General features: G+C 41.4%; 1 protein-coding gene across 2 annotated transcripts in view; it reads left to right on the top strand.

Moving 5' to 3' along the window:
- Positions 1 to 25,920, top strand: part of Art4 (arginine methyltransferase 4) — a 178,835-nt gene that overhangs the window by 20,657 nt on the left and 132,258 nt on the right. For both annotated transcript variants that reach the window (XM_080274219.1, XM_080274218.1), the window contains exons 2-4: positions 2,406 to 2,528; positions 9,447 to 9,550; positions 24,412 to 24,450. In XM_080274219.1, coding sequence (XP_080130345.1) covers positions 2,406 to 2,528; positions 9,447 to 9,550; positions 24,412 to 24,450 — 266 coding nt within the window. The remainder of the gene's footprint in view (positions 1 to 2,405; positions 2,529 to 9,446; positions 9,551 to 24,411; positions 24,451 to 25,920) is intronic.

Here is a 25,920-nt window from a genome sequence, read left to right as displayed (position 1 = left end):
GCTGTGGGTGGTTTGACCGCTTCAAGAGGCGAGCTAATCTCAACCACGTGAAGATGTATGGCGAGTGCAGATATGGTTGCAGTGGCGGCATTTCATGACGAACTGAAACGCATCATTGTGGTGGGTGGCTACAGTGCGAAACGGATGTTGAATTTTGACGAGACTGGGTTCTTTTGGAAGAGAATGTCCTCCAAGATGTATCTTGCAACATAGGAAAAGTCTACGCCAGGGTTCAAGGCCTCGAAGGACCAGCATACACTCCTGCTGGGGGGCAACAGCGAGGGCAACCTGAAGTTGAAGCCGCTCCTTGTCAACCACTCTGAGAACCCCAGGGCTTTGGTGGGGTACTTTAAAGATAACCTTGGGGTGATTTGGAAGTCAAACAAGAAGGCCTGGCTGATTTCCGATATCTGTTCATCATATTTCTACTTGTACCTGTCTCATGTCCTGAAGAGGTATGCCTCCAGGGAGAACTTGGCGAACAGATTTCTCAAGGTGGTAGACAATGTGCCTAGCCACCCTCCCACGATGAAGGAATGAACAGGCAACATAGAGGTGGTGTTCCTGCCCCCCCAACACCACGTCATTGTTGCAACCCATAGACCTAGGGGTGGTGGCTGTGTTCAAAGTGTATTACCTCCGCCACACTATGCAGCAGTTGGGGAGGGTCTGTGACAGTGTTAATAGGACAACAGTCCAGCAGTTCTGGAAGGGCTACAATATACGCCACTTCATAGAGAACATCACTGATGTGTGGGTTGAAGTTAGCTAGCCCACCATGGGCAGTGTGTGGTGGAAGGTGTGGCCAGAGTGCATGCACTCCTTTGCCGGCTTCCCCGAGGGTGTGCAAGCTCCGTTGGTGCATCGTGTGCAGCGGGGCATAGTGGCATTATCACACAAGGCAGGCTTCAGGGAGATCGATGAGGAGGATGTGGAGGAGGTTCTCGAATGCCACAGAGAGGAGCTCAGCAACGAGGAACTCCTCAATATGGAGATTCAGCGTGTGCGGCAGGAGGCACAGGAGGAGGAGATCGTCCCTGAAGTGTGAGCCCTCAATATAACAATTCTGAGGGAGATGCTGACCAAGCTGGATGAAATCATTGTGCTGTTGTGCACACATGACCCTCTCCCAGGACAAAGTACGGACACAGCTAATCAGCTGGAGGAGGAGATGAATGTGTACAGGATGATGCTGGAGGAAAAGAAGAGGATGGCCAGACAGACAACAATCACTGCCTTCTTCAAACAGGCCCCCACCACTCCAGGAAGCCACAAAGTATCTCCCTAGCCCTCGATGAGCAGAGCATCTCCCCAGCCTTCAGCCAGTTGAGTATCTCCCTAGCCTTCAACCAGTTGAGTATCTCCCTAGCCTTCAACCAGGAGAGCAACTCCCCAACCTTCAACCAGCAGAGCATTTCCTCTGCCATCAACCAGCAGAGAAACACCCAGGGCCTCCTCCTGCCAAGGACGTGCTCAGTCCCCAGTGCTGGACCTAACCTCCAGCCGATCCCCATCTCCCGTGTCACCTGTGTCTCCACTAAGGCAGTCCGCCACTCCGTCGCTACCTTCCTCACCCCAGCCTCCATCTCCCTCACTACTTCTGCCACTGTCTTTGTCTCTTTCGCTACAACGTGAGTCATTGCATCTGACTCCATCTCTACCTCATCAGTCATCGCAGCGGACTCCCTCGCCACCTCACCGGTCCTCGCAGCTGTCTCCCTTACCACCTCCTCTGTTATCACATTGCACTCTATCGCCACCCCCAGAGCCATCGCATCACACCTCATCGCCACTGCCTGAACCATCGAATTGCACCCAATCATCACCGTCTGAGTTGTCGCATCGCACCCCATTGCCATTGCCTGCCTCATCTCATCGCACTCCATCGCCACCTCCAGAGCCAGTGCATCAGTCTCCTGCTACGATCACTCCACCTTGCCAGGCTTAGGTTAGCTTCCTTGACAGCTGTTAGGCCATTTAGATTGGCTTTAAACTTGTTTTTGGGCTCATTTGGGTGGGTTTTGAGTTTGATTTGGGGGGAAACCCAAGGCTGGTAAACACTTCACATTATGATACCCCGTCTAACGATGGGGTTTTACCTAACCAATTGCATCGTTAAACAGTGGTATGCCTGTACTTTATAAAATTATGTAACATTAAGTTTTATAATAGTTTCCTTGGCTGCAGGAAACCATTTTGCTTGCCAGTCAGAGTTGAGTCTCATGAGGGCACCACTGCATCGAGTGAGTGAATGGTACGATCAGGTAACATATTTTTATTTTCACGAGTGACTCCGACAACTGCCCTTCCATTGTTCATTTAATGAATAAAGTTTTACTTTACCTTATACTGTACTGTATTTCTCTTGTTTGTTTATGTATTGTAGTGATACTTTGCATTTACAGGTGGGACGTGTGTGCTGGAGATCCCTATTGACACAAAGACAGAATGCTGCCGTCTGGCCTCCAAGTCCTATGTATTTGCCTCCCCCCATGAAGACCTCTTATTTAACTTCCCAACAGAATCAGGTACTGTCGCACAACTGTTGTTCATATCCCAGTTTGTGTAGTTAAAAATACTTTGGTAAAAATTAAACCAAGATGAAGAAAGCTCCGAAAACCATGAATAGTTTTGATCAGGTAAGTATAGCAGGATGTCTGGTTGTGGGTGGGCAATTGGCAAGTGAGATAAAGGTGGTGCTTTGCCATTGATATGTGATATTTTTATGACTTCATTGTTCACACCTCGGTTATTGAAGTAGGTAGATGCAAAGGTTATGGGAAAAGGATCTGGTCAAGAACATGCACAGGTGGGAAGTGAGCCCAGTACTGTTTGCAGATGATACAGACTTGGTGTAAGTCTCATGAGAAAAGCTCTACAAAGTTTTGCTTGAGTTTAGAAAAAATAAGAAGATGACATATTGGTGTATAGTAAAGTCAAAGCAGTACAGTATGTAGGAACAAGGATCATATGCCTAAATTTAATTCATGCAGCAGTAGTTAAATTTGTATTTTTGTTGGATGGGTAAATTAGGTAAAGAACTCTGACCATTCAGTTGGTGAAGAATATTAATTGACATGAACATACGAGGTATATGGAAGGAGAGAGCTTTGTCTCTTTAATGAAGATGGGTTTCATATCGTATCTTTATAAATGCTCCAACATGCTTTCATGTGTTGGCCTTAGCCACCAAATGACGACTCTCCATGCTGCTTGATATCTGGCTGCTTCCCTATTCAGTCCCTTATCCCTGAGGTCACACTCTGTGACCTCGCCCCAGTTTACCCCTCCACTGGCTCTCACAGCCCTACACTCAGCATTCACACTACACACTTTCCGCACCTAATTGTCATCCTCCATCCTGTCAACATGCCCAAACCATCTCAGTCTGCCCCTCCTCATCGCAACACCAACACATTTCCAAGTCCATTCTCCCTTCCAACTCTTCAGTTGCAATCCTGGCCCTTCCAGTCCTTGCATTCAAGGACACCCTACACATGCATCTAGTCACTGTCATTTTTGCACATATAAGCCTATGAATATTCTATTCCTCTACTGCCTAGGTCTCACTATCATACAGCATTACACTGCAAGCACATGCTACATACAAAGATCTCGTAGTTGGTTGGGGGAGAGCCCTCTCAAAGCTAGGAGAGACAACAGCTCTCTGAACTTCCTCCACACCATCCTTACCCTAGCCACAGAGCCAGCTCCAGCCTCACCTCCAACACATAACATGTCCCCCAAATAGCAGAACTCCACACATTCAAGCGACTCTTCAGTAGGATCAATCCTGTCACACCTGTCACTCTATACATACTCTAGCTGACACACCACACACAAAATCGGCATTATCATGCAGGTCCACGTCCATTACCACTACATCTCCTATGCATCCACTTATAACATATATGTACTGCACAAGATGAAGTTTCCTTGCATACCCTTATGGGAAACTGCACATGGCCTCTCTCCCTCCCTCTGCGCTGACAATTTTGCCACAAGCCTTAGATATCATCACTTGTTTTTTCTGCATTTATTCTCAAACCCTTGTGCCCCATTCTATCTCACCATTTCCTAAATATTTCCTCTGCCTCCCTTTCATTCTGTGCTGCCAACATCATCAGTGTGGTCTTGATTGCAGAGAATGAAAAGGATAAATATACACTCAATCATTGAGTAATACGGACAATAGGGACTGGACAAGGACTGTGCTACTCAAACCCGCATCACTCAAACAATATGTTTGCATGTGTAATGGTACGCTCTGTTCTGGCAGCTTTCCAAAACTCACTTTTACCCCTTCTTGCCACCCTACCCCACACAAATTACCCCTTATTGTACTTATTACCACCATCAGGTAAAACACTGAAAGAGATGTAACTATTGTAAATAAGAACTTGAATGTGTTAAAATAGCATTAACAAAAAAAAAAGTTAGGCTGGGTACCAGTGTGTTGTTGATGCATAGCTCTCCGGCACTCTTCCCCCGTCCCCCAGCCCCAATGTTGTTGTCTTAAAGTTTCACCTCTTGTATCATGCAGACTTTGGTGGGAACGTTTTCTTTCTCTGGCGCTCCACTTAACACCGTATGAGCTTCACAGTCAGCTTCAGGACAAAACTATGAACTTTCACTGCTGCCAGGTTTGCATCATCAGGGTTCCCACACACGATCTTCGTTATCTTCTCCTGGTCCTTCCAAATCATTCTGATGGTGCTTTCATTCACACCATGCTCTTTCTCCATTTCATCCTGCCTCTTTCTCTGCTACTCCTTTACTATCTCATACTTCTGGGCATTCTTGAAGATATGCCACTTTCTGGGTGGCTGGTGCTGATCACATGGCATTACAAAGAATCAGTGTCCTCGCTCGACACTCAGTGAGACGCGAGAAAGGACTGATAGTCATATGCTCACTCGGTACGAAATGTGTTGGGAAGTGACAAATCGAACGAAGAATGTGGAACTGAATACAAACTTATGAGAACACATGGATGAAAGAGTAATTTTTTTCTGTTTAGCATTTTTATACCATTTCATCCCATAAAATTGCAAAACCCAGGTGAGTGTGGGATAGAACTCAGTGTGATGCGAGAAAGGGCTAATAGCCATATGGTCAGTCGATCTGAAACGAGCTATTATCCGGACTGTTATGTCCGGATAATAGCAAGTAAATTCGGATATTGGTTTAATAGAGCCAATGTCCAGCATCTGGATAATGAACACGTCCGGATAAATGAGGGACTCCTATAATTATGGAAACCTTAGAGAGTAAATATTTCATGCATTGATGAAAGCTGCGACATCAATAAATCATGTGTTTACATTTGGGCTGTTCAAGGAAAAACGCTTTGAAAATACTACAAAGGAATTTCAAAATAAGTATTGGAAAATAAGAGAGAAGAAAATAAAGGAGCTCACCAACCAGAACAGTAGCCAAAACAGTATAAAGAGGGGCCATTGAAAAGGCTATCCCGATCGCATCATCGATCTGTAAAGTATAAATCGTGTTTACATTTGGGTTGTTCAAGGGAAGATGCTAAATACAAAGGAATTTCTAAATATATGTTGGAAAATAAGAGAGAAGAAAATAAAGGAGGTCAGCAACCAGAACAGTAATTTAAAGGACATAAGGAGGGTTCTTTGAACAGGCTGTCCCGATTGCATTGTCTGTTGATAAGTCATGTGTTTGCATTCAGGATGTTCAGTGGAAAACGGTGTGAAAACACAAAGGTATTTCTAAAGAAATGTTGGAAAACAAGAGAGAAGAAAATAAAGGAGATCAGCAACCAGGACAGTAACAAAAATGACTTAAAGAGGGGTTGTTGAAAAGGCAATCCCGATCGCATCATTGATCGCATTCCTTGTGAGGAGAATTCCCCATCAACACATCATCAGTTCTCTGTCTCTACAATTTGTACCTTGGATGATTCTGTCATTCATGCATTATCATTATGCATAGCAAATGTTTATTTAGTTGTCCTGGGACTGTCTGATGGTGGGATTGTATACAATGCAGTTGCTTCTTCTCTACCAGGTTTGGATACAAGTCGAAGATGGCAGTCTTCAGTGCCTTTGACTGGGTACAAGTGAGACAGGCACTGGTTTTAGGCTTAGGTTAGCTTGTTTTACAGCTGGTAGGCCATTTAGATTGGCTTTAAACTTTTTTGGGGACTCCATTGGGTGGGTTTAGAACTTGGTTGGGTGTGAAACCCAAGGCTCAAAAATGCATCCCTACGCTCTACATTTTAACTCTACCCTGAGATACAGCACCCCGCCTAGCGATGGGTTTTTACTTAACCAATTGCATTGTTAAGCCTGGATATACCATAATACTCCAATGTACGATACCCCTAGATGCGATACCCCGGCTTAGCGATGGGGATAGAATTGCCGTCATACCCTGCTTAACAATGGCCAAACCCTGGGTTAACAGTGGATTTTGATTTTTTTTTTTTTCCCAATTTTGATGGTATTTTAGACTAAAATTGTGTGTTTAGGTTGATTTATAAACTTTTTAGACTTAGATCAATATATTTTAGCCATAGGTGGGATAACCATTGTCATTTTTGGGTACTGTTTACTAAGCTTGATTTTTTCCAGACATATATTTGACATTTTTGAGATTTATTTGTTAGTTTCAGTGAGTTATTTACAGGTGTTTGGCTTAGGTTAGCTTCCTTTACAGCTGTTAGGTCATTCAGATTGGCTTTAAACTTGTTTTGGGGCTAATTTGGGTGGGTTTTGACATGGTTTGTGGGGAAACCCAAGGCTGATAAATGCTTCCAATTACATGTTAATGGTACCCCAATATATGATACCTCGCCTAACAGTGGGGTTTTACCTAAGCAACTACATAGTTAAACTGGGGTATACCTGTGTGTGTGTGTGTATATATATATATATATATCTATCTATCTATTGCCAGACGCCTCAGTCCCGTTTGGGGTGGCCACAAACAAATCGCCTCCAAGTCGCCCTGTCCCCCGCCATTTCACTCCCCTGCGCCCAGCTCACACCCCCCTCTCTCATATACCTCTCCACCCCATCCCTCCATCTCATCCTCGGCCTCCCCCTCCCTCTTTCCCCCTCCACCTCACTCACATACACTCTCTTCGTCAGTCTTTCACCCTCCATCCTCTCCACATGGCCAAACCACCTCAGTGTGTTCCTCATAACCCTTCCTATCACATCCACATCAACACCACAACGCTCCTTTATATCCTCATTCGTCAGCCTGTCTCTCCATGTGACTCCACAGGCTCCTCTTAAATAACTCATTTCCACTGCTCTCACTCTTGACTTGTGTCCTTCCAACAACGTCCAAGCTTCACTTCCGTACGTTAGAGTTGGTATCACAATACTGTCATGTAGTAACTTCTTCACTTCCATGCTCATTTCCCTGTTTCTTATCACTGCTTTCAAGGAACCAGCAACCTTTCTTCCCTGCTGTACCCTTTCAAGCACTTCACCCTCCAAACCTCCATCCTTACTCATCACACTACCCAAGTACTTAAACGTACTCACACTTTCCAATTCCTCACCATCCAACCTCGCTGTACATTCACTGACTTCACCTCTCTCAAAGACCATCACTTTACTCTTCCCTACATTCACCTTTAGATTCCGTTTCTTACACACACTCCCAAACTCATCCACCAAGCCTTGCAGCTCTCCTTCGTCTTCACTCAACAACACAGTATCATCTGCAAACAACAGTACAGGGAGTTTCCAAACACTATCCTCTCTCACCATGGACACTCCAACATCCACTACCCTACCTTGTACCTCTTTTATTACCCCATCCATGTACAGATTGAACAACCATGGAGACATGACACATCCCTGTTTCAACCCAACCTTCAAAGAGAAAAATTCACTTAGATCACCATCCACACGCACTGCAGCCTTCGCACCATCGTACATACTCTTCACAGCATTCAACAACTTTCCATCTACTCCATATATTCTTAACACTTTCCACAATCCTTGTCTATCCACCCTGTCATATGCTTTCTCCAAATCCATGAATGCCGCATACAACTTCTTTCCCTTCTCTAGAAACTTTTCCACTAAAGATCTGAGAATGAATATCTGATCTACACAACCTCTTCCCTTCCTAAAGCCTCCCTGTTCTTCTCCAACTAATTTCTCTGTTCTTTCTCTAACTCTGTCAATAAGTATCCTACCATACACTTTTCCTATTATACTAAGAAGACAAATGCCCCTATGGTTACCACACACTTCTTTTTCCCCTTTTCCTTTGTACAAGGGAATAATTATACCTGACTTCCAATCCTCCGGGACTCTACCTTCCTCCCAGGCCAATTTGCACATCTTCCACATCCATTCTACTACTAACTCTCCCCCATGCTTCAGCATTTCACCACACACTCCATTAATTCCTGGGGCTTTCCCCGATTTAACTTTCTTCATTGCTTCCACAACTTCTGTCCCACTGATTTCTTCCTGTCTTCTCACCTCCCTCCTTCTCCCAGCCATTCCCCAGCCACTTATACTCGCATTACTTCCATCCTCTGTGTTCAACAATTCCTTAAAGTGCTCTCTCCATCTGCTCACTTTTTCTCCCTTCTCCACTAGTAATCTACCATTTTTATCTTTCACTCCCCTGCTAACTTCACTTCCACCCTGTCTTACTCTTTTCACCTCTCTCCAGAACATTTTCTTACAGTCCCTCCACTTTACACTCAAATTTCTTCCAAATTCCTCATCCACTCTCTTCTTACTCTCTCTTACTAATCTTTTCACCTCTCTCTTTCTTTCTACATATAGCTATCTCTTCCGCCTCTCAATCTCTTCCACGCCCCTATTTCTCATCCATTCATTGTATGCTTTCTTCTTTTGTGCCACAGCCTGTTTCGCCTCTTCAGTCCACGACGCTGTTCCTTGCACCCCCCTCCGTCTTCTCTTCCTTCCACACACCACATCACATGCTGCACATATTTCTTCTGTAAATATTCTACACACACCTTCCACGTCTCCCATCTGCTCCAATTCATATTTGCCCAATCGTTCCTCCACTTCTCTCTTATACTCTAGATAGATAGATAGATAGATATACTGCATTATATAGATAGATACATACATACATAGAGATACTGCTTTATATATATATATATATATATATATATGTACTGTATTTGTGTATATATACAGACATTGACAGTGGGGAAGATTTCATCTTAAGCAGTCCACTGACATTGGAAGTAAGTTGACACATGCTATTTAAAAAAAAAAGTGAATATCTGTACATTTTTACTAATATTGTTGCTAATAGTTGCATTTGGTGGAGGTAAATAATGTTATTTATAGTACTGGGTATGAGTACATATATATTTTTATTATGCATCTCCGATATTATAGAAAAATTTTCTAGTGTTGGTGAAAACCAGAGATCTAAATTGTATTTTATCATCTGTCTCCTAGATGCCAGAAAATTCCACACTGTAATATTTAAGATGCGTCAAGGGAAAGAGGTATCCGTCTTCAATGAAAGGACTGATGATTCAAGTGCGACCCAGTATTTCCAGGTTAGTATTTGACTGTTTTTCTCAAAACTCTTAACCTTTATTTCTTTTGGTATCTGAAGGCTATGGCCACACTCCTTGAAGTATGGCACTGACAAAAGTACCTTTTGGTATTTCTTACTTTACTACCCCTCCTCCCACAGCACTCCAAGGAATTTTGTATTGCTGAAGTATTGTTTATAATTTGATAATACATAGATAGAATAGAGTGGCATACACTTTTAACATTAATCATTGTCATCTGGACTTCCTTTCCCACCCTAGGACAGGGTGAGGGGTAGCAGTGTCCAAACAGCCCAAATTTGCCCAATTCAATGGGCCACGCTTTCATTTACTCACCATGCAAGCCCCCAGAAACCTGGCTCTATCTGATATGCCAAAAACATTCACCACTTTCTGTACTGTAGCTTCACATAAATGTATCCGATAGAGTCAGTCTGGATGCTGTCACATTAAAAGGGGGTGCCAAATCCCTGATGATGAGCCTCTCCCCACAATATTCATTCAGGCAGCTCGATCTCTTTTCAGTCCCCTAGCCTCACCGACTTCCAAACCTCTCTTCCTCACACACTTCTCCACCATATCCCTCCACCTTCTCCTTGGCCTGCCTTGCCTCCTCTCTCCTTAAAATTTACTCAGATATATCTTTTTCACCACACTATTATTATCCATTGTTTCCACGTGGCCTCAGCCTTGCCATCTCAGTACACTCTCTTCATTCTGGTGTCCACAGACTTCCTCACTCCACATCTTTCATGAATCACATTATTTCATATCCTTTCCACTCTCTGTACTCCACATACATTTCACAGCAATCTCACCTCCACTGCTTTCACTCATGACTTTTCATGCCACACCATAGTCTCACATCCATATGTTAAAGTTTGCACTAACACTCCTTCATGTAAGCCTCGTGCAGCTGGAGCACTCAAGCCTCTGTTTCTTATCAAGGCCTTCATAGCACCAGATACTTTCCTTCCTTGTGTCACTGTACTTTCCACTTCTTTTGTGTATTTTCCTGTTTTCTATCACTGTACCCAGGTATTTGAACATTCTCATCAGTTCCAGTCTCTCTCCATTTAGTGTAGCATCTCAGTGGGAGTCACCTTCTCTGTCAGTAACCATCACCTTACTCTTTTCTGTATTTACTCTCAAGGCACTACGCTCACAGACATCAGCAAAACTTTGCACTAGTCCACTAAGTTCTTGTCTGGTATTTAGAAGTAGTACTGCATCAGCATACAACAAATTTGAGATATTCCATCTATCACCATTTGTTACCAGTGCTATCCTCCTCTCCATTACTCATGTTTATTACTTCTCTCATCACCCCATCCATAGATACAGTACATTGAGCAACCATGAGAACGTCACTCAACCTTGTCACCTGCCCACACCGATCATGAACCATTCACGTAGATGCATATTAACCCTTACACGTTTCACTACCATTAAACTCTTGATGGCACCTAGCAGCTTACCATCATCACCATACATGTGCAAAACTTTCCACAATCCTTCTCTGTCTACTTTGTCGTATGCTTTTTCCAGATCCATGAATGCCATAAACACCTTATGGTCCTACTCACAAGCCTTCTCCACTGTCCGTCCTAACTGCAAATATTTGGTCCACACATCCTCTGCCACTCCTAAAACCACCCTGTTCATCACTCACCAGGACTTCTGATATCTCTCTTACTTTATAATAATTCTTCCATATACCTACCCTACCACAGTCAATAAACTTGCACCATGAGAATTGCACTCACTACACTCACCTTTAATTTTGTACAGGGGTACAGTCACAGCCCTTTTCCACGCTGCTGGCACAGTTTCACTCATCCATGCCTTCTTATGTATCTCCAACAAGCATTTCATTCCACTCTCTCCACTACACTTAATCATCTCTACATACACGTCATAACCCCAGCTGCTTTCCCATTTCTCAGCCATTTCATAGTGTTCTTTACCTGTTTGAATGTCACGTTTCCTATCACTGCATTCCTTCTCTGCACACTTCCAAAACCAGTCACATTTACAGCAGCTCTACTCTCTCTGTTCCCATTCATCAGGCTTTTGAACATTAACATCAGGCTTTTAGCATTAATTATTTTCATAAATGGAAGAGTTTCAGCATGAGAATATCTTGTAGACAAGAGATATTATATCGGACATCGTTATTCAGTAAAGTAGAATGTAGATTTAACACAAGGTAGGTTCCTTGAGAGGTTGCCTTAAATCAGTTTTGCACTGAGTCGAAATGTCGATTTAATGTAATAAAATAGTTTGAGAGAAACAAATACAGTATCCCCTCGATTATCCGGACTCTCCTTATCTGGACATACCAGTGGCTCTTTTACTTTGGATAATTGAGGGATTACTGTAATTAAAATGCTTTTATTAAGTAATAACTATAAAAACTATGCACAACAATGATAAATTAATGCCACCCATTCCCTGCATTGAAGTCTGGAAGTGAATGGCATCATTGCTGCGAGGTTCATACAAGTACACTTCTGGCTACCTCACATCGCTCATGCCCAGAACCAGCACAAGTGCACTGAGAGTGCTTTGTATGGTGGGTGACTGGGAGCATGGGCCAGGGTGAGGGAGGAATGCCTTGTGATGCGTATAGTGGGAAACATTAGGTGCTAAATCTTTTTTTTTTTAATGCGAGGAAGAAGGAACTGAAGGCTGAGCCTGCGTTGGATTTTCCTGACACTCCAAATTTAGCTCACGTAAAATGAAAAGGATTTACTTTAAATTGAAAATATGTATGTACAGTAATTGCATGTGTTGTTTTAAATAGATGATTCAGAGTCGATTCATGTCAAATCGGCATTCTCCTTTATGGGGAAAAAATCCTTAGTAACCATGTAAGTCGAGATACAGCACATGCATGCTGATATGAGACAGTGCTGTAATACATTAGATAATGCAGAAAGAATTGGATGCTGATTTTAATTCATCCATCTATCCATCATCCAATACTACATTGCCCCATGGGAATGTATGAGCCTGGGGCTTGGCAAGTTTGCCCTGACATTTAAGATGAGAGTGAACAGCCTCACTCATCCCTGAGTGGCATTACTTGAGCAATAACCCCAATTACCCCTTGGCTATAAACCTTCACGGGCTCAGTCCGATTGGAGCGCCGTAATTATCCACTAAACCACCAGGCGCCATAATTTCGTTATATGGTTACCACCCGGCATAGGAAATGGTTTCCTGGTGTACAGAAAACCATTTGGTTTGTCGCTCAGTGTTGAGTCACCCACAGGCAGAAGGAAGAGGAAAGAATGAAGGACAGAAAGACAAAAGAGGGAGTGTAAAGTCACCCCTAGGCAGAAGGACGTGGAAAGAATGAAGTAAAGAAAGACAGAGGAGGAAGGAAGGAATGGAGGGAGGAGAGAAAAAGGCAGACACCAGAGAGGAACACTACATCGAGTGAGTGGATGGTGAGCTGTTTGTGATAAAAACAAGCCTGACATGTTAGGATTTCCTTTAGTATTTTTTCCTCCATCCATCCATCTATCATGGAGTTATTTTTGTTTTAAATACACAGATTCTTAAAATTGCATGAAAGCTTAAGAGGATTGCTAAATTAAGGTAGCACCACATTTGTCTAAAAATTTCTTATTTTGCAAGCCATTAGTTAAAATTACCAACAATCAGGAAGATTTTACTCGTAATGAGAAATAGAAAACAAGATTGGCTTGCAACCTGCCACTGCAATTAGTACTTAGATGAAAATCTCAGTTATTGTAACTGTGAATAAAGTTCAGGTATTCTAGTGAGCACAAAAAAATATTTAAAAGTGTTGCTGAAATAAATTTTTAATCCTGTGCTTCTCAGTTGTTTCTAATTTTTTTTTGGTATCATAGTCATTCTTCGATCTCTGATGACCAACTGTAGACAGCATGTGTAAACGCACTTCACTGTAACCAGTTTATCAGCTTCTAATCTTAGTAAATATAATATTTGGATGTTGGAAGCACAGAACCAGTTTGCAGAACCACAAGACAGTCTGTTAGAATTCTTTCACTGCAGGATCTAGTCTGTTAGAATTCTTTCACTGCAGGATCTATGCCAATCTCCAACTGCCTTTGTTGTTAGGCAGCATGTGACAAATCACACCACTTGCCAATGTGATGATCACTTTGCTTTGCCAGTTGTTTCAGCTTGCAAAAATAACAAGTTAGCCCAGAATGTCCTATTTCAAGGTAATAAATACTCCAAGCATCATAACATAAGAGGTGATTGCTCAATCAGGTCAGTTAATACTAAATACTAAATACAGTATTGATGTACTAAATTAATACTAAAATACAGCAATTGCAGTGTTTACAACTGCATAACCAATTCCCCTTACTTGCTTTTAATTGTTATGAGATGATAATGTTCAGACTACATGAAATTCACATTATTCGACTGTTTATAAAAACACAAGCATTGTGTAAACTGAGATGTCACTGAATGTACACACACACACACACACACACACACACACACACACACACACACACACACACACATTAATTATATATATTTATATATTCAATATACAGTATATATATATATATATATATATATATATATATATATAGGTTTCCAGTTTTTTGGTGGCTTTACATTGAGTGACAAGCCAAATGGTATCCTGTAAGCCAAGAAACCATTTACAATGCTGGGTGGTAACCATATAACCAAACCATACATGCTCCCTACGTGTCAACAAGTGGGTTGGTGGGGGGTTTGTGCCCCTCTCTTTAAAACATATAACTCAGTCAAGTGGCCACCCCTTCCGGGATTATGGCATCTGGCAATATATATATATATATATATATATATATATATATATATATATATATATATAAACACACACATTAATTATATATATTTATATATTCAATATACAGTATATATATATATATATATATATGTGTGTGTGTGTGTGTATGTGCGTATGTGTAGATATATAGAAAGAGATTCATGGTAGGTGGGGACGCTCACCATCCACTCACTCGATGTAGTGCTGCTGTCAGGTGTCTGCCCTTTCCTCTCCTCCATCCTTCTTTCCTTCCATCCTCTTCTGTCTTCCTTTCCTTCATTCTTTCCTTGTCCTTCTGCCTACGGGTAACTTAACACTCCCTCATCTGTCTTTCTTTCCTTCATTCTCTCCTCTTCCTTCTGCCTGTGGGTGACTTTACACTGAGTGACAAGCCAAATGGTTTCCTGTACACCAGGAAACTATTTACTATGCTGGGTGGTAACTATATAACCAAATTTTGGCACCTGGTGGTTTAATGGGTAATTATTGCGCTCCAGTTGGATTGAGCTGGTGAAGGTTTATATCCAAGGGGTGGTTGGGGTTTATTGCTCATGTAATGCCACTCAGGGATGAGTGAGGCTGGTCATTCTCATCTTAAATGTCGGGACCAACTGCCTACCCCTGGGCTCCTACGCTTCTCATGGGGCAATGTAGGATTGGATGATGGATGGATAGATAGATATAGATAAATAGAATATTTAGAGAGAGAGAGAGAATGTGTGATACATTAATAAACCTTTAATGCAGTATTTTGTAAGTGGGGGTAGCTCCATATTGATTGGCAAGGTAAATGATTTCCTGTAAACCAAGAAATCATTTACAGTGCTGGGTGGTAGCCTTATAACCAATCAACGTGTGTTCCCTACGTGACACAAATGGATTGGCGGAGGGTTGGTGCCCTTCCCCCTGTAAAACAACTAACTAAAAATACAAATAAGAAGCCTCGGACCAGGACTAGTCATGGACCGAACAAAGGACATGATGCGAATTGCGACATGGAATGTTAGGGATGCAAATGATGAAGTGAAAGAGAGAGAGATTGTCCAGGTGCTTGAGGATGCAAAAGTGGACCTTGGATTGGTGGAGGGTTAGTACCCCTTCCTGGTAAAACAACTAACTAAAAATACAAACAAAAAGCCTCAAACCAGGACTAACCAACAGGTGACGAATAAGGACAGAAGAAAGGACGTGATACGAATTGTGACATGGAATGTTAGGGATACAAATGATGAGGTGAAAGAGAGAGAGATTGTCCCGGTGCTTTAGGGTGTAAAAGTGGACATACGTGGAATAATTGGGACTAAATGGAAAGGTGAGAGTGTGAGAGAGTGGGAGTATGGATGGGATATATGAGTAGGAGTAGGTGAGAATGAGAGGGCAAAAGAAGAAGTGTGTATTGTTGTTTGCAAGAGATGGAAGGAGAATATAAGAGAGTATGGATCAGCTGGTTCAAGGATTGTGTGGGTAAGATTGAAAGTAGGGCTACAAATGTGGGTTAGTGTGTGTGTGTGTGTGTGTGTGTGTGTGTGTGTGTGTGTGTGTGTGTGTGTGTGTGTGTGTGTGTGTGTGTATGCCCCAATGCTAGATCATGCAAATGTAGTGAAAGAAGAATTCTGGGCTAATGTGAAAGTGTGCATGGAAAAGTTTAAAGGGAATGAAGAGTGTTTTTGATTGGAGATATGAATGGAAAAGTAGAGAACATGAAGGTGGATGGAGTAGTTGGTGAATGACGTGTGCCTGCAGAAGTGGATAGAATGGTTGAGTTCTAATGGACATCTGTGCAGAGAGGGGGTTGGTGAGCACCAATATTGTCCTTAGACACAAAATGATCCACAGGTATATGTGGCGAATGGTGAGAAAGGTGGGTGGTGAACTGAACGAATGGAAGGCAGTGATTGCTAATGTATTTACCTATTTGTATTTACCTATTTGTAGTATACAGGAATTGAGCAATGCTCGTGTTGTCCTGTCTCCATGTCCACATTTATCAAGTCTACCTTTACACACATGAATGTTTTTCTCATGCACTACCTCTTAGTCTAAGTCGTTCCAAATATTTAAGAATATACCTAATTGTGATATACACGGAATGTACTATGCTCGTGGGTTTCCGTCGCTGTTTCTCAATAAGTCGAATTTAACTTTAAACTCGTTTAAGGTTTTAGACTGGACGATCTCTTTGTCCAGGCTATTCTATAAGTCTATACTTCTGTAAGGAAAGCTATATTTCTTGATATCCTTCAAGCAGCTTGACTTTTTCAATTTCATTCCATGTCCTCTTGTTGCTCTCTTATCCCATACAAACAGATCTTCTTTGTCAAATTTATCTACTCCCACCATGGTCCTGAACACCGCAATCATGTCTCCCCTCTTTCTCCTTTCCTCTAACGAAGGCAAATCCAGTTTTTCCAGCCTCTCTCTGTATGACAGGTCTGTCAGACTGGGGACCATCTTGGTTGCTGTTCTTTGTATTCTCTCAATCTTGTTTATATCTTTCTTTTTGTGTGGGGACCACACTACCGCTGCATATTCTAACCTGGGGCGGATCATGGCCACTATCAATTTTTTCATCATTTCCTCATCCATATAATGAAATGCTACTCTTACGTTAGTCAAGAGCTTATAAGTCTCTCCAACTATCTTGTTAATGTGCTTTTCTGGTGACAAACTATCTTGGACCAGCACTTCCAAATCTTTCTCTTCTCTCCTTTTTGTGATTAATTCATTACCCAAAAAATAATTCAGTGATGGTCTCCTGGTACTTTTACCCATTTCTAATATTTTACATTTCTTTACATTAAATTTCATTTCCCACGTCCAGCTCCAATTGTGTATCCTATCCAAATCCTCCTGCAGTATTTTACAATCCTCCTCAACCTCTATCTTCCTCAAGATCTTTACATCATCAGCAAACAGACTCCCATAACTGTTCACTCCATCTACCATATCATTTACGTAAATCAGGAACATTACTGGCGCCAACACTGAGCCTTGAGGGACTCCACTTGTTACTTCCCTCCATCCAGACATCTTTTCCTTTATTACTGTCCTCATTTGTCTGTCTCTCAAAAGTCTCTCATCCATTCCAGAAGTTTCCCCTTTAGTCCTCCTATATATTCTAGTTTCCACATTAGTCTCTTATGAGGTACCTTGTCAAAGGCCTTCTCTAAGTCTAAGTACACACAATCCACCCAACCATCTCTCTCCTGTACCACATCAATCGCTCTTGAGTAAAAGCTCAACAAGTTTGAAACACATGACCTTCCACTTCTGAATCCAAACTGACATTCAGCCAAAATATTCATCTCTTCCAGATATTTTATCCATCTGTCTTTCAGGATTCTCTCACACAATTTTGCGACCATGCTGGTTAGAGACACTGGTCTATAATTCAGGGGTTCTTCCCTGTTTCCTCCCTTGTAAATTGGTACCACATTTGCCCTCTTCCATTCTTTTGGCACTTTCCCCTCTTCCAGTGAGCATACAATTAAGCTGTGAATTTTATCCGCCAGTTGTTCTCTGCATTCCTTCAGTACCCAATTAGAAATTCCATCAGGTCCTGGGGCTTTCCTTACATCTTGAGTTTCCAGTAATTTATACACTTCCTGCACCTCCACTTTTATATCTTTCATCACTGGAACATTTCTAATCACTCCCTCCCCTTCCACAAGCTCCTTTTCTTTAGTGAAAACTGACTGGAAACATTTGTTCATTATTTCACCTTGCATTGCCGCATCCTTAAAGACCTCTCCATCTACTTTCAGCTTGGTGATTCCTTCCTTTTGTTTCAGTTTGCCATTGACAAATCTATAAAACAGTTTGGGTTCATCCTTGCATTTGTCAATTATACCTTTTTCAAAATTCCTTTCTTCTTCCCTACGTATTCTTGTGTATTCGTTTCTTGTTCTTTTATATTCTTCCTTTGTTCTGTCATTACCTCTCTTTCTCCAATTGTTCCACGCCTTATCTCTCTCTTTTTTGGCTATCATACACCTTCTGTTAAACCACTCCTTTTTCCTGTTTTCTTTCCCTCTTACTCTTGGTACAAATTTTTCCACTCCCAAATTATAGAGGTCTAGAAAGATATCCCACTTCCTCTGTATCTCCCTTGTTTCTCTGAATTTTCTCCAGTCCGCATTTTCAAAAAAGTTTCTCAAGCCTGTAAAATTTGCTTTGCCAAAGTTGTATCTTCCCTGTCTATGAAGCTCGTCTCTTGGCTTGACGTTTCCTATTAACATCTGGAACTCAGTGACCACGTGATCACTTTTTCCCAAAGGACAGAGATATTCCAATGATTCTATTACATCGGGTTCTTTGGTGAACAGTAAATCTAACCTTGCTGGTGTGTCCTCACCTCGAAACCGTGTCTCTTCTTTGACCCATTGCGTCATCACATTATTCATTATTATATTTAATAACATAGTGCCCCACGAATCCTCGCCGCCTCCTGAGTACCATTCCTCCCAGTTCACCTCTTTACAATTAAAGTCACCCACCAAAATTATATTATTGCTTTTCTCAATTATTTTTTGCAAGTAGCTAGCCATATCTGACAACATCTCATGGTATTCGTCATCCTTCCATGCTCTCGTCTTTGGGGGAACATACACTACCGCCATATCTCTCTTAACATTCTCTCCAGTTTCTAATTTCATATATATCACTTCAGCCCTGCCTTCTCCCATTTCCACAGTATCTACATGTATGTTGTTCTTCACTGCTATCATCACTCCTCCTCCCTTTTTTTCTTTTCTGTCTTTTCTCCACAGTTTGTATTTACCATCTCCCAAATGAACATCAATATCTTCTCTTAATTTGGTCTCTACAAAGCACATGACATCAGGTTCATGTTCTCTCAAGAAATCATTAATTTCGATCCTTGTCGATATGAAACCATCAACATTAGTATATATCACCTTCAAATTATTTTTGACATTGTTAGTACCCTCTTCTCTCCTACTCTCTCTCCGTACGACTTCCTCAACTTCTGATCTTTCACAACCATCCCCCCTAGTTTCCTTCACTTCTATTTCCTTAAATACCATTTCCTTACTTTCATATCCAATACTCTTCAAAAAAAAGTATTACGTTCTTCCTCTGTCCTCTTATGATTTTTTTCCTTTACTTCTTCCTTTAATGATTTTAAAACTTCTCTTTCTTCTTCATTCAGATCTTTTCTTATTATAATATTTTCCATCCCCGCCTCTTTGCTTAATTTCCAGGTCACTTTAAGTATCTCATTTATTACACTTTCTGATGTAAACTTGACTCTCATTGGTCTTGTTTCCCCTTTCTTATAAGGCCCTATCCTCCTTACTTCCTCAATTTCTTTTACCCACTTGTCTCCTTCGGGGTCAATCTTGCCTAATATTCCTCTCACCATGTTCGTGTCTCTCTTGAGTCTTGCGAACCTAACCTTTTCTTCCTCTTCCCTGTTTCCAAATACTACCACACATCTGTTCCTTTCTACAGTTTCTCTCACTATTTTCTCTTTTTTCTTCAGTATTTTCACTACATTGTCTTCCATTTCTTTCTTGTTCATTTCCCTTTCTTCCTGGATGATCTCTCTTAAGCTGACCACTTCTTTCTGTTCTTCTTCTACGTGTGCCCACTTTGCCTTATGTTCTTCTAATACATTACTCACCTTCTCCGTTTTATTAGTACTCTCTTCAAGTTTCCTCCTCAGTTCAACATTTTCCCTCTTCAAATTCCTAATCTCTTCATTGGCTGTTTCGTTGGACTGGATTAGACTCTGTATGGTGGTTTCCGTATTTCCTGATACATCCTTTATCACTAGATTCTCTACTTTTTTTTCGAGTTCACTAATCCTCATAATTAATGTTTTCACCAGGTCCATGATATTAGTATTAGCATCAAAACCTTGAAATTCCATTCCCTCATTGTTTACATTCTCGGCCATGTTTAATGTAAAGTACCCAAACAGCTGTTACCGAATAAGCCACAAACATTCATGTATACTATTGCCAACAAATCTTTACATTTCTGGTAGTCTACTAACTTTCATTATTTTAAATTTAAAGAAAGACCCTAGGAGACAGGACAGACAAAATTCCTGAAACTACTCAAGGTTAGGAGCGATGCCTGGGACGACCGCTCTCTCCGGCTGTTCGTGTGTGTGTGGATGGCCGAATGAAAAGTGTGTAATGGATGCAGGAGCATACAGAGGTTGGGGGAGTGGACTTTCTAATCACCATGTGGTGGTGGTGAAAGTCGAGGTTCAGATGCAATAGGGGAATAGAAGGAGGAAAGGACAAGAAGTAGACTATACAAGGAGGGTGGAAATGTTGCAAGAGGGTGAAAAAAAAAGCAGAATATAAGAGAGAAATGGAGAAGCGATTGGGTAACTGTGATTTGGAGCAGATGGGGGAGGTGGAAGGTGTGGGCAAGATGTTCACAGAAGAAATCTGTGCAGCATGTAGGGTGGTGTGTGGGGTGAAGAGAACGACAAAAAGGGGTGCAAGGAACAGCATGGTGGAATGAAGAGGTGAGTCAGTCTGTGGTGCAAAAGAAGAAAATATATAGTGAGTGGATGGGAAGCAGGGTGAGGAGGAAGTTGAGAGACGGAAAGAGAGAGACATGTAGAGAAGAAGAGAGAGAGGTGAAAGGATTGGTAAAAGAGAGTAAGAAGAGAGTGGAAGAGGAATTTTGAAGGAATTTGAGTGTTAAATGGTGAGAATGTAAGAAAATGTTCTGGAAAGAGGTAAAGAGAGTATGACAGAATGATAAGTTTGTTAGGGAGTGAGAGATAAAAATGGTAGGTTGGTAGTGGAGAAGGGAGAAAAAGTGAGCAGGTATAGAGAACACTTTAAGGATATGTTAAACATGGAGAATGAAAGTGATGTGAGGATAAGTGGCTGGCGAATGGCTGAGAGAAGGAAGGAGGTGAGAAGAGAGGAAGAAATCAGTGGGATGGAAGTAGTGGAAGCAGTGGAGAAAGTCAAAATTGGGAAAGCCTCAGGAATTGACAGACTGTGTGGTGAAATTCTGAAGTGTGGGGGAGAGATAGTAGTAGAATGGACATAGAAGATGTGCAGATTGGCATGGGAGGAGCAGATCGAGAGAACACTTTAAGGAACTGTTAAACATAGAGAATAAAAGTGATGCAAGGATAAGTGGCTAGGGAATGGCTAAAAGGAGGAGGGAGGTTAGAAGAGAAGAAGAAACCAGTAGGATGGAAGCAGTGGAGAAAATCAAAATGGGGAAAGCCCCAGGAATTGATGGAGTGTGTGGTGAAATCCTGAAGTGCAAAGGAAAAGGTGAAAAAGAGGTGTGTGGTAATCATAGGAGCATTTGTCTTCTTAGTTTAATAGGAATGTATATGGTAGGATACCTATTGACTGAGTTAGAGAAATAACAGAGGAATTAGTCAGGAAAGGAAGAGGTTGTGTTGATCAGATATTCATCTTAGGTCTTTAGTGGAAAAGTTTCTAGAAAAGGGAAAGAAGTTGTATATGGTCTTCTTGGATTTGGAGAAAGCATATGACAAGATGGATAAACAAGGAATGTCGAAAGTATTAAGAATACATGGAGCAAATGGGAAGTTGTTGCATGCCGTGAGGAGTATGTTTGAGGGGGCTAAGGCTGCATTGCATGTGGATAGTGAATTTAGTGTCTTTTTCTGTTTGAATGTTGGATTGAAACAGGGATGTGTTATGTCTCCATGGTTGTTCAGTCTGTTTATGGAAGGGGTTATAAAAGAGATACAAGGTAGGGCAGTGGATGATGGAGTAGCTTTAATGGGAGAGGCCAATGTTTGGAAACTCTCTGTACCGTTGTTTGCAGATGATACTGTATTGTTAAACGAAGACGAATGGGAACTGCAAGACATGGTGAATGAGTTTGTAAGAGTGTGGAAGAAACGAAATCTAAAGGTGAATGTAGGGAAGAGTAAAGTTATGGTCTTCGAGAGAAGTGAAGTCACTGGATGTACATTGAGGTTGGATGATGAGAAATGGAAAATATTAGTGCATTTAAGTACAGTACTTGGGTAATGTGAGTAAGGATGGAAGTTTGGAGGGTGAAGTGCTCGAAAGGGTACAACAAGAAAGAAAGAGTGCCGGTCCTTTGAAAGCAGTGATAAGAAATTGGGAGGTGAGTATGGAAATAGATAAGGCACTGCATGACAGTATTGTGATACCAACTCTAAAGTATGGAATTGAAGCTTGGACCTTGTTGGAAGGATGTAAGTCAAGAGTGAGAGCAGTGGAAATGAGTTGTGAGTTATATGAGACTAATGAGAGGAGCATGTGAAGTTAACTGGAGAGACAGACTGATGAATGAGGAAGTGAAGGAGCATTGTGGTGTGGATGTGGATATGATAGAAAGCGTAAAGAGTATAAATTGAGGTGGTTTGGCCATGTGGAGAGGATGGAGAGCAAGAGACTAACGAGAAGAGTTTATATGACTGAGGTGGAGACGGGGAGAGGGAGGTGGGAGGCGAAGAATGAGATGGAGGGATGGAAATGGAGAGGTATACAGTATGAAGGAGGGGTGTATGATTTGGGAGTGGGGCAGTGAAATGGCAGGGGAGCAGGTTACATAGAGGCAGTTTGTTTGTGGCCACTCCTTGTGGGATTAAGGCATCTGGCAATAGATAGATAGATAATGCAGTATTCATAGAATTCATTGATGATTTTCAGTAGATTATGAAAGTGGAATACAAATGTGTATTGAAATGAGTAGAAGTATGACATAATGAATGTATTACAGTATTTTGTTTCAATTATATTAATACCAATTGCAGCTGTTCCATGAAGTTATTTTTGGTATTTAATTATGCAGGCATAATGGTTGTATGTGGCTATAATGTAGTCCAAAATACATGACCAAAGAATTAGCTACCTTTGCCGGAAATGAAAAATTAGCCCCTTTCGCCAAAGAGAGCCTGAATGAGGCAAAAAAAAGAAGAAGAAGAAGAAGAAGAAGAAGTTGCATTTTAATGAAAATTAGCCTCTTTGGCCAAAAAAGAGCCTGAATGAGGGGGGGGAAAAAAAATGGCCTTTTATTATTCTGTGTGATTTATGTAACCATTTCTAAAGGGATGAATTGTATAATCCCCCTCTCCTCCTTGTAAAAAAAAAAAAGAAAAAAAAAGAAAAAAACATGCTTTTTAAAGCCTCATAATCATAGGGTTCAGTGAAGACAAGGATGGCCTATCATATTGCCTCCAAATGGCAATATGAGTAATAAACCTCAACCATTCCATATATTTGAACACTTATAAGCTACCAGGAGTCCATTTGTTAGTTATGCTGTATGGTTACCACTAAGTGTAGAAATTTGTTTGTGAAAGATATAAAGCATGATTTGTACAAACCTGTACATGTGTTTTTGTGATTTGTTCATCCATGCATCATCCAATCCTACATTGCCCCATGAGGAGCGTAGGAGCCCGGGGCTACGCTGTTGCTCCTGACATTTAGGATGAGAGTGACCAACCTCACTCATCCCTGAGTGGCATTACGTGAGCAATAAACCGCAACCACCCTTTGGATATAAACCTTCACCGGCTCAATCCAATTGGAGCACAATAATTGCCGATTAAACCACCAGACACCAAAATTTGGTTATATGGTTACCACCCAGCGTAGTAAATGGTTTCCTGGTGTACAGGAAACCATTTGGCTTGTCACTCAGTGTAGAGTCACCCACAGGCAGAAGGAAGAGGAAAGAATGAAGGAATGAAAGACAGAGGAGGAAGTGTAAAGTCACTCTTAGGCAGAAGGACGAGGAAAGAACGAAGGAAAGAAAGATGGAAGAAGATGGAAGGAAAGAAGGATGGAGGAGAGGACAGGGCAGATACCCGAGAGCAGCACTACATTCAGTGAGTGGATGGTGAGTGCCCCCACCTACCATCCATTGTGCTAAAAATTTGACATGTGTTTTAGTGATTTGTTCTGTGCATAAAATTTGATGTGTTTTTATGCTTTTGTAAGTGCTAAAAATTTTGATATTTAAGATAAGGACCATATTTGAAAATGGAAAACTTTATTAAAAATTTTGTCTTATGTTTCAGTTCTACAGTTATCTTTCCCAGCAACAAAACATGATGCAGGTAAGTGGATCGACTCATTGAAACTACCACTTATATGTTATTTGCAGTGCAGATGATTAAGTTTGTGTTCATCTACTCCAAAGTAATATGATTTTGATGAAGTACAGCATAAAAAAACCATTATTTACAGTATAGAAATGTTGGTTGTTAGTGAGCAACCCTGGTCTGTCTGGCCAAGCAGACCTATCAGTAAATGCCAGGGCATCCGTTACAGTGAACCAGTGTCTGCCATAGAAGTATTGGTAGATGGTTAATCTCACAATTAGCAGTTGTTCATTTAAAGTTGTTTTTGGAGTTGTTGTTACGGCCTTGGGGGTCATTTGCATGTAAACCCTGTAGACTAAGTTACCACTTTGCAGTTCATCATCCTCTTTTCTGGGGATTGGGATGGAGTTGTGGAGTGCTTATATAACTTCCATCCATCATCCAATCCTACATTGCCCCATGAGGAGCAACTTGCCCTGTTATATTTGTGCCATGGCGTGAAGTTGTCCTTATCCACAACTTAAATTTGTTTTAATATAACATTGATAATGACGTAAATAAAAGCTGCAGATGATTCACTGTATGGTATTGTAACATTCCTGTAAAGTCAGAAATTAGTGTTGCATGTATATACTTAAAATCTCACTTGAGAAGTTGATAGCCAGAAACATGAGTATCACTAGATGTTGTTGGCCTTACTGTAGCATTCTGCCTGTTCATGTGCTATTTTGAGTGTGAAGTGCTTTTTATAGAGCTCTTTTTATCTTCTTTTTTTTTTTCTTTTTAAATAATGATAGAAAGGAAGTCATAGCAAATCTGTTACTCCGTGGTATGGTAGTAGTTAGATGGCTACCATTGACTATGGGAGGCTTTACTGTGGTAGTGGAATTTGGCTACAAGTCACATATGGATACCTGTAAATATTCACTTACATACATGTCATCAAAGTCCATGCTGAGTCTCTCACATTGTTACAAGTCTTATGACATATCTTAGGGCCCCTTCGCATGACGCTATCGTAGTGGCACCACCATGTCTTTGCATTAATTCAAATGTAACCTTTCAGACATGGCCGTGCCACCACATCTGATGCGATGGCCAGATTTGTGGTGGTAAAGCAAGGCATTTTTGTGTATGGACAAGTTGGTGGCACAACCACGTTTACATGGAAACTAATGGAGCTGTTCACATGTGAAGCAACTTTCAATATGGCCAGACGTGTACAACACAACTGTAGTTGTTGATTCTCCACCACCATGATGAGAATGAGCTCTGTTGGTGGCGTGACTAGTGGCCAGAAAAATTTGATGACGCCACCATGGTTGCGTCACAAAATACTTGGTGGTGCTACCATGGTGACGTTGTGTGAAGGGGCCCTTTGATATCTTTTTCTTCCCATTAGCCTTCAGCAACTGTCGGGAAGTAATTGGCTGGTTTCAGCACTTGGTTTAGTGTCCTGTCCAAAGAAAATATAAACCTTGCAAT

This window comes from Coenobita brevimanus, chromosome 57 (assembly GCF_032717465.1).
Source record: "Coenobita brevimanus isolate Jiangsu-jjx chromosome 57, ASM3271746v2, whole genome shotgun sequence".
Taxonomy (NCBI): Eukaryota; Metazoa; Arthropoda; class Malacostraca; order Decapoda; family Coenobitidae; genus Coenobita; species Coenobita brevimanus.
Note: the sequence above shows the minus strand (reverse complement) of the source record. Positions and strands in the feature narration are given on the sequence as shown.